The sequence below is a fragment of the Micropterus salmoides genome, unplaced genomic scaffold, assembly GCF_014851395.1.
Source record: "Micropterus salmoides isolate LMB-PRFRI ecotype aquatic unplaced genomic scaffold, ASM1485139v1 Ms_hic_scaffold_4, whole genome shotgun sequence".
Classification (NCBI taxonomy): domain Eukaryota; kingdom Metazoa; phylum Chordata; class Actinopteri; order Centrarchiformes; family Centrarchidae; genus Micropterus; species Micropterus salmoides.
Window position 1 is genome coordinate 36,079,199 of NW_024043372.1, and position 10,099 is coordinate 36,089,297.

Here is a 10,099-nt window from a genome sequence, read left to right on the forward strand (position 1 = left end):
GGCCATTTAAAATGGACTCTGCCTCTTGGCCAGATTTATTTCATTAGCTGTTAGAGATGTAATCTTGAAGCATTTCAGAGCCTCTGTTGTATAGAGAGATGTCCTTCTGATTTACTCCTGGCACACTCAAAAGGCATCAAACCACAGATCCACTTTCTATCTGCCAGCTGATGTGCTGCTCACCTTACTGCACACTGTATCTGATGTACCGATGAGTCATGAGGACATCCACACCTGAATCGATAACGCTTTTTTAAAAATCTTGCCGGTCCCCGGAGCTACAAATATTTTTCCTTGGGTCTCCCTGAGCGAATGGGGGAAATACATGACCCCTCCCTCCACCAAAAATATCCATCCATCCATCCATCCATTGTCAACCGCTTATCTTGCGTACATAGTCGCGGGGGGCTGGAGCCAATCCCAGGTGACATCGGTCGAAAGGCGGGGTACACCGTACTTTTATTACATTCATACCAAAGGAAGCTAGTATTGGACAAACTAAAAGGAATGGCTGACCTTTTCCAACTAGGTTTACTCCTCGTGAAAAACTTTATTTTCATAGTCCATTTTTTTAGATCCATATAGCATTTACTTTAGATGAACGGTGTCTCAATTTCCCTTTTTTGTACATAGTTCATGTATGGTAAAATTGTAAAATCTATCAAGTGATGTGTGTGGTTTCCAAAGCCTTTCAGCATGGAGCATGATGATTCTGAGACGTTTTAGTGTAGATTCACTACTCTTCTAGGGATTCTGAATCCATGATGTTTGAAATGCAGTGCACAGACATGAGCAGAGAAGATAAATCCCACAGTTAATACGTCACTTTTGCATCCTTCAAATGCATTTCCTGCTGTTATGCTACTGGCCTGATCTGAAACAAGAAAGCTAATGCTAGTCTGTAGCTCTTTTTCCCTGTGCATGACACTTTCTTCCCCCTAAAATCAGAGTAAAGAGACATGCAGTCATGCTCTGAATTGAGATCAAGCACAGCTCCATAAATGAGGTGCAATGGAGTTTTCATGCTTAGATCTCATGTCATAATCTGACCACCATTTAGCATGTGTATGCAAATGTCTTATTTTTGAGGACAGTATCTCTTTTAATAACCCCTGTCTCCTACAAAATACCATACGTTTACTTATTTGCTTTGCCAAATACATTTTGGAGGGAATGTAATTGCTGTTTGGAATATTTTCACTATCATAAATTGTTGTGCTTAAATTCTTAATCTGGGGATAATTGTATTTCCTAGAAAACATTTAGGGCAGATTAATTCTATATGAACATTATTTTCAGGAGACAGGGTTTCTTTTAAAACATAGAGGTGATTTCTGTATGGTGCTCTGCAAAATCAACTTTTATCTGGTGTAAAATGCAAATGCAACTACAGGTATGTTTTTAAATGATAGGTTTGGCTTTTCTCAAATCTACCTTGATACAATATTCACATGCCATATGTATAGAGAGTTGTAATATTTTCTTCTCTCTGCTGGTCATGATGCAATTCCATCAAAGCTTGACTAACATATGACATATAACATGTGAGTGCTGTATTAACATAAAATTCAAACCTATCCTTTAAGGAAAATATGGAAAAGAAATTAATCCTAAAAAAAAAATAAAAAATTAGTTTAGACAAGGCCTGAGTGACCTAAACATTAAGTCACTTCACCAAAAGTTAATAGAAAAGCTGAATATATGTAAAAACATAATTTCTTTACCTGCAATCCTCATAATCTTTCACTTTCCCCTCTTAACCCGTGCTGATGGGGACAATAGGGTCCCGAACTCCTGCTGACACTGTATAACACCATCCTGCTCCCATTTTAATCTTTAACTCTCCTCTCAATTACCTCTGCAGCAGCGATGAAGACAACAAGCCTCTGCAGGGCAGCCAGACATCCCTGGATGGCAATGTGAAGGAAAGCGATGACAGCCTGGTGGACTACGGCGAGGGCGGTGATGGCCAGTTCAACGAGGATGGCTCTTTCATCGGCCAGTACACTGTGAAGAAGGACAAGGACGAGACGGAGGGCAACGAGAGCTCTGAGGCCACCTCGCCTGTAAACGCCATCTACTCACTGGCATAGCGCCACAGTAGCACACTGGGGACTCAGTTGCACCCTCTGATTTGAGGGCCTTACAGCAAACCACAACACCACACACAAACACACACACACACACACACACAAATATATTAATATATGAAACACATTTCAGTCTGGAAAACTATGTAGGCTTTCCTCTGCAGATAAAATAACAGGGGAACACGGGAGTGGAATTAGACCACAAGCCTTTGTTTTGTTTCCAGCTCTAAGAAATTGGCCCCTTGGAGGTGAAGTTTGGACAAAGTGGACTGTGCTCGTTTTCCTCTACGCTCTGCCTGCCCTTTACCCACACAGACTTGAAGTGTGCCTTCAGGGCAGCTTTCAGCACTTGGAGGCATCAACAAGCGTTCTTTCGAATTTATTCTTTGTTTCTGCTCCGAAAAAATGTCAGTGCTTTCCTTCCTGATATGTCCGTCATACCTCTGTGTAGCATCCCATTAAAGTACACACAAGAGGTCCTTTACATACCCTCTGGACCCATCCTGTAACATATCAGCTTCTAACCATCAAACTCAACAGGATGCCGGCAGATATGTTTATCATATTGATATTTACGCAATGAAAGATTTTAGTTTTTCCACAGCTGGTAGACAAGTCATTGAATCTTAATGAGTGCTGTATATAATCCTGGCACACATTTTAGTGCCCTGCAAAACTATGCACTGTCACCTCATTCATACCATTTTGGGTTTTATCTGGTTAGTAAAAGTACACATTTTGGGTTTCTTTTTTTACCACTTGCAGGCGAAATCATACGCTTCTATTCACTTTGCCTTGGAACGATGTGGTAGACATGTTTTTCTTATCTCTAATCCAATGTCGTAGTGCAGATGTTCAAAATGGCCACCACAAAAAAAAGCTGTTTCTGCTACAGTATGCTGTTAATGAATCCCATTTTTAAAAAAGATGATCAACATTATTTTGGAGCATGGTAGTAACTTAGTGTAAGACAAATGGGAAGGCAACTGAGAGGAAAGTTAGTTTTGCTTGAGAAACACCATTAGACAACAACCCAGTTAATTAGCATGCAGGCTAATGCTACATTCATGTCAAATGGGAACAGCTGTCATGTGAAATGTTGACAATTGTTGTTCTTTGGATCTGTACAGCTTCCATGAGTCTATTTTTCATGTTGACTTTGGTTCCTTATTTGTCAAACATGAATAAGTGAGCAGTAGCCTACTTTTGATACCAAACCAAACATTGCAACGTCAATCCAACGTGGTGATCACAAAAAGACTTATTGTGATGTGAAAATTGGTTTTCTTATATTCTCAATTGTGACACCAGAATTCTCGAAGTTTGGGGTCTCAACCCCAAAGTTCCCAATAAGGTTTTAGCACCTGTAAGCTGAGACGTATAGTATTTTCAAGTTTGAAGCAAATGTCTGCGTTGACATAAATGCAGCATGAGAGGCTGGGACCCTTAAGGTGTGATCAGACTAAATTTTGGTCTTGCTTTATTCCCACAAAATTCTTCGCTGGATTGTTTTAGCCGTCTGTGTTTATGCGCCTCAAACAACCAATTTACAGACATTAGCTGTTGGCTAGCTAGCAACATATGCACCAACCTCCACTTATTTCTATCACTTTCGTCCAGACCTCTTTTCTTTGTTTCTTGTCTCTGTATATTCATAAATTGGAGTCATGAGGACTCAGAATAGCATATAATATCCTCTCATGTCTTTGCATCGACTTTATATGCAATCACACTGTCTCTAAAATTCTCTTCGTGTTTAGTCACACCTTTCCTTCACTCTAGATTTTATAAACTCATTCAATTTGTTAGGGATGCATAGAATACTTGAAATAAATTACCAATTTACAGCATGAAAATATATACATTAAATTCACAGCCACCTTTGAAATAAAACGTATCAGCTTACTTTTTAGTTCTTGCAGAGGAAGAAAGAAAAAAGATGTTTTCCCCCATACAGAATAAGTATATACGCACCAGTATTTCACTTGTCCTACAACCATGTTTGTCATGTAGTCTGTTAGCAGACTGATGGACTGACAGTCAGATTGCTTTGGTTTCTTTATTTTACACTAAATGAGTGCTCAATGGTTTCACCACATAATTTTGGCACTCAATTTTTGTACAGTAGTTACCTGCTACTAACAGCACTATTAAAGCCTCCAATGCTAAATCAAATTGATCTTAACTGCAGTTAGCAACTGGAGTTCACATTGTATTTCAAATATTTATTTCATATTTCTATTTATTACATTATGTGGATAGTATTAATATATTAGTCCTTAATTTAATCATTGTTATATTTGACCAACTTATTTTGTTGTTTCACATCAAAAATAGCCAAAATAAAGATATCTCCTGAATTTGTTATTGTTCATCCTGAGAGGCTTCAAACACAACAGTATGTTCAGGATATTTTTTATAGCAGCTGGCTTTTCTGCTGTAAACAAAACAAAACAAAAGAATACATGTCATAGTAAATGAAAAAGGTCATGTTTATCTGTCCATTGTGCTGCTCTTCTCTTACTCATGTTGTATTACCGTTACTCTGTGTTGTTATTCAGATTTATGTAACATAACTTTTTCACCACGCAGAAAATCAATATTGTTGCTTATTATTTATTTGACGTATTTTCTGTACATGTAGGTCCTGAAAAAATACTTTATCCTTGTAAATATTTAAAGTTGATTTCCCCGGAAAAATGCTTTATCCGAAAAGGAAACAAAGTCACAAATCTGTATCCACCAAGCAAATGCGACAGGTGCATCTTTAGTCTGTCATGCACCTTTGTAATGTAGCTTTGACTAACATTTGCACTCTGAAAAAGTAACAAGAATCATCCTCCACTTTTTGTTGCCATTTGCTTTGACATTGTGATATGTGGTACTGACTGTGGCTAAGTCTATCAGTCACTTGTTTGATGATGGCTTGGATTCTATATTGTGAAAGAGGAAAACATTGATGATGTAAATAAGATGTAAGTGCTCCGGCAATATACCGTTTGTAGCATTGCAGCACACAAGCTGCTAGTAAGCCTAAAAAACATGCACTCACTAAGGTATTGGAACTCCCCTCCTTTAAACTGTTACACATTTGTCATCTTTCTGAGACTGCATTGACTCCTTCCCATAATGCCTTCCACCTAACATGCCTATTGTTGCTTAGCTAGTCCCATTTCAGGGGTCACCTCAGAGGACTGAAGGTTGAGTCTGCTACTCCTGTCAAGCCTCAAACAGACCAAAACTAAAGCTCGGACTATTCTTTCCGTTTCTGTCACCGTGATCATCCACATAACGTAAATTTTTTAAAAACAAATCAGCCCATGGCCACAGGAGTCTGCATGCAGCCTAAAATTTATTCGGAACATATACGCCAACTTCACACGTGTGTTTGTGTCCAACAATGCAGACGGCAATGTCATGTAAACCAATTATCCAATGTCCATGCATGTCCATTGTGGGCTATTCAGATCCTTAATTCTGCATTGAGACCCTCTGTGTCAACTTGAACCACTAAGTAGTTACCGTCAAATGAAATAATGGAGCTCTTTTTCACTGCAGGATGGTGGGCCTGAGCAGCACCACCATTTAGTATCAGAACAACGGCAACAAAAACAGAACAGAAGGCGGATAGCTACATGTCACGTTACATTTTAATTCTTTGGTAAATACCAGTGGTAAATACTGGTAAGATTACTGGCGGACAACTAACAAACAGTGTGGCAGGTAAAAAGGCAAATAACAAACAGTGTGGCAGGTAAAAAGGCAAATATCTGCATATAACTATCTCTGATCTGTCCCTTTTATTTTACATTTGCATTTTAGTTTATTCCCAGCAGTCACTATGTATATCCTGCAGTGGCTTTACAGTTGTCAACTTTATTTGATATTAATTACATATAACATGGATTGGCTAAATGCACAATTAAAAATGACCATTTGATGAAGCCTGCAAACAGCGGACCAAATGTAGGCAATAGAAGGCTGCACTTCTTGGCTAATTTAGAGGAGCCTTTGTATTAGGATATACCTTGTTGATACATTATGACATTTTCAATCAGCAGACTTTTGAAAGAGGCCCCTAAAGTGGAACATGTGTTCCGGTGACAGGCGGCCATTTTGAAAACAGTTCTGGCCTGGTATTTCTCATCCCTGTTGGATTCTCTAAAAATCTCTGTTACTGTAATTTCCTCTTCCAAAAACTCTTGTTCCCGTATGTTTTTCTGCAGAAACTCAAAGCAATGGCCGCTCAGTTGGTTTTTTTTTGTGATCCCTTTGTTTTATCTTGACAAAAACAGGAGACATGCTGAAATAGAAGGAAACAGGAAGAAAAAGCACAGAGAGATTGGTTTGGAACGGAAGTCAGATCTCTCTCCCTGGACTCAGAAGCATTTTTTTTTATGATCTGGCCTGGAAACCTGCACGAACCCAAACACACACACCTCCTTCCCATTGACCTGTCTCTTCTGCCCCGAGCGGATCACAGTGGGGAAATGTTGTAAACTGGCTACATAACAAAGAAACAAGTATTGTGCATATTTGCTGATACAGTGCTTTTTTTGTTGATTTGAGGTGTGCACGGAGCCGAGTGTCTCTCTTTACTGTCTGCATTATCTCAGCTCACCTTTCATTGGGGAAAAGAAAATGCCAATGTGAAGTTTTACAGCTTTGTGTTTTTCTTCATTTCAAAATGCTGCAAAGTCTAGTATTTTACTGGTGCACATACGAGATTTGCAACTGGATTTTTAAATGATAGATCACATGCTGTTCGGCTTTTTTATGAATTCTCATTTTAGCATCTTCTTTTAACATGTGTATCAGAGCAGTCAAAGTCTTGCTTCGACACGCAAAACAGCTTTTGTAAGGTACATACTCAACAGAAAATGGCATAAATATATTCACCATGTATGCGTGTATGATGAGATGTTGCAACTTCTGCTAGCGACGCCTTCTTTATAGTAAAGCTATCTCCTTTTCTCTACCTCCTGACGGCTGGTCTCTCTGTTTATCTCTGAGCTTTTGCCATGTTTTCAAAGCAGATGCAATGTTTTCATGTCATACTTTCAAAGACAAACAAACCTTGTGTTCTCTCTGACCTTGTGTGTAGCTGAACAGCTGCAGACTTAGTAGAGGTCCCTCAGGTAATGTAATTAAGCCTTTAGCAGTTACTTTGGAGGTCATCAGCTGTTGGTTAGCAACATCTGTGAACAGCTGATTATGTTTCTTAGTGTACAGCTTCCTTCTCAACAGAATTCATCAGATGTGTAATTTGTGCTGTTTTGGGGAGCTGAACATTTCATCACAGATACATCTGACTGTTCTTCAGACATCAGCTTTAGTTAATTGTGCAACCATCACTGTCTGCAACACTGCACCAAGCAACCACTGTTATTTCCAATTGCTGAAGCCAATGCTAAATTGCCTTGAAGTAATAGCATCCATCCACTATCTGTAGTTGCTTATGGTGGGAGGGACAGAGAGGGATGATTGAAATGCGGGACAAATGAAACTCTGAAACTTCTCACTTTCCAGAACCGTGAAAAATCAGGTAGATGTCTCACACTTTCACCAAGTTATACATAAGAAGCTGTTTTCAATCATTGAAAGAAAATTCACTCAAGCGGTCTTTTTTTAGATGACAAGTTGTGTTTTTATTGTTTCAAGTGCCATGGTCAGGATCACATGACAGGTTAGTTACTACTTTAATACATCTTTAAGTTTTAAATGTCAAAGTTTTACAGTTTAGAAGCTAGTGAAGTTTAAGTCAGGAGTCACATAGCTCTGCTACCCTATTCAGATACTGCAGGCTCCAGGCTAAACCACCAGGGTACTCACAGCCAAATAATAGTGTAACATGGGGGGTTCGATGTGTGGTGGGTGGAACACTCTTTGAGAAGAAACAACAGGATGGAGCCGGATAACTTTATTACACAGCACTTTACTCTCCACAGTAAACACTGTAAATATATTTTTAGTAAATTACCTCAAAAATATGAATTAACTTAACTTCTCTTACATTAACTCTTACATTTCTTCCACCTCCCCGAAAAGAAATGTCCCCGTTTCACATTACATACGGAGAAGCAAGCAACTGCTATTAGAAGAACAAGGCAACAGTCTTACTTTAGAACATAGTCCATAAGGTAGCTGTGAGGTCTAACTTGACATCGTCTTGGGCGCACTGAAGAACCCAAGCCTTGCCCAGGAATGGCAGAGGGGACCGTGTCATACAAGCATACCAGCAACTTGCCTGAGGAGGGAACAGTCCCAGGAGTAGGGGACAAGGGAGAGTGGGAGTGGGTCTGTGGCTGGCGGATCTGAGGGGTCAGGGAGGAAGCTCGGACTGCTGATGCCCTTGGATGGTGCAAACCTTGAAAATGTAAAGGGCAAAGCACCCGACAATGCAGTCAAGAAAGGGAGTTGAGGTTGAAAAAAATGACTCACAAACAGGTGTCCTCTGGCCACGATCTGGCACAGGTGCATTGTAAGGTCTGAGGCGGTTGTAATGGACTATCTGGGACTTGCCAGACTGATCCAGGAGGTAATGAATCCTGTATGTCACTCCCGGAGAATCCACATCAGATCCAAGGCACTCCAATACTTAAAAGGGGCCTTCTCCAGTGTGGAGCAAGTTTTTGTTTTGCTGTAGTGGGGTCATTTAACCACACGAGATCTCCGGGCACATAGGGAGTATGTTTGATACTGTTGTCATACTGGCGTTTCTGGTGATTGTGGGTACAGTCTCTGTTCCGCAAAGCAGCACTGAAGGCAGACTGAAGTTTCTGGGTTAACTGTGCAACAGAATGAGAACCTGGAGTAGATGAAGACGGTGTGTTGTTAGGCAACAGTACGTAGGCAGGCATCCTAGCTTCATGCCCATGTGTGATGAAGAACGGAATGAATCCTGTAGTAGAGGGCTGGTATTGTAGGCCAAAGCAACTTGATTGAGACAGTCATCCAATTCACCTGACTGTTGAAGAAGTAACTTGGTTAACTGATCAATAAGTGTCCTATTGAACCTTTCAACCATGCCGTCACACTGAGGATGATATTGGCTGGTTCATGTTTTCTGCATACCCAATAGTTGACACAGTTTCTACACTACGTCAGCGTCAAACTGCCTTCCTTCATCTGTGTGCGGCATTTCTGGAATCCCATGCTCACAGATGTAGTTTTCAAACAGACATTTGAACTGTTGTGGAGCGCTGGTCTGAAATGGCATAGAGGTTGACATACTTGGAAAAATAATCTTAAACAACAAGCACATACCTATCCAACGAAGGTTAAAATCAAGGGCAACTGGACTTGGTTGAAGATACAGGCACATATCTGTAATACAGGCACATACCTGTTGCCACGGCTTGTGATGGGGAGCTCAAGTATGTCTCCTGCAACCTTTTGGAATGGCTCAGTAGCAACAATAGTTTGCATTGGAGCTCTCTGATGAGGTGTGGGACTCACATGGGGTACACTGCTTGCACCACATCTTAATATCACGTGACATGAATGGCTAGTAACACAGTTGTTGAGCCCGTCTCAGGACTTTGTCTGCCGACAGATGACCAGTTACTGGATTTCCATGCAACAGCTGTAGGACAGTATCTTTAAGAGCATGAGGAACAACAACCTGATAAAGTGCTGACTTAGTGTGTGGATCAAACACTTTACGACAGAGAAACCCATTATGAAAGATAAGTCTGTGACACTCTTGCCAAAGTGCTTTTTCACCAGGTGTGCATTTTTTCATGCACCAGTATGGAGGCTTCTGACTTTTAGCTTTCCAATTGATAACCTCGGACAGTGTTGCATCTTGCTGTTCTGCCTTTTTAAGGTCCTCTTCAGGTTAGTTGAAGCACAAATGTGTAGGAGACCGACTGGGGTGCACACTTTAAGTCTGGACCTGGACGCTGTGGAGTGGTCTGGTTAGAGTAAACTGGTTTTGGATTAGTACCACCGGGGCTGTGATGATATACAGAACTGACAAGACAAGATGGACTTAAAGGGCTTGAATG

General features: G+C 40.4%; 1 protein-coding gene across 15 annotated transcripts in view; it reads left to right on the top strand.

The window, feature by feature from the left end:
* The window catches only part of nfasca (neurofascin homolog (chicken) a), a 152,698-nt gene extending 145,635 nt beyond the window's left edge, over window positions 1-7,063 (top strand). For 13 of the 15 annotated variants that reach the window (XM_038696458.1, XM_038696463.1, XM_038696465.1 and 10 more), the window contains 2 exons: window positions 1,865-5,813; window positions 5,845-7,063. In XM_038696458.1, the coding sequence (XP_038552386.1) occupies window positions 1,865-2,093 (229 nt within the window). In that variant the 3' untranslated portion in view covers window positions 2,094-5,813; window positions 5,845-7,063. Of the gene's footprint in view, window positions 1-1,864; window positions 5,814-5,844 lie in introns of those variants that run through there. The other 2 variants (XM_038696466.1, XM_038696467.1) reach the window with 1 other exon arrangement.
* Window positions 7,064-10,099: the final 3,036 nt, after the last annotated feature.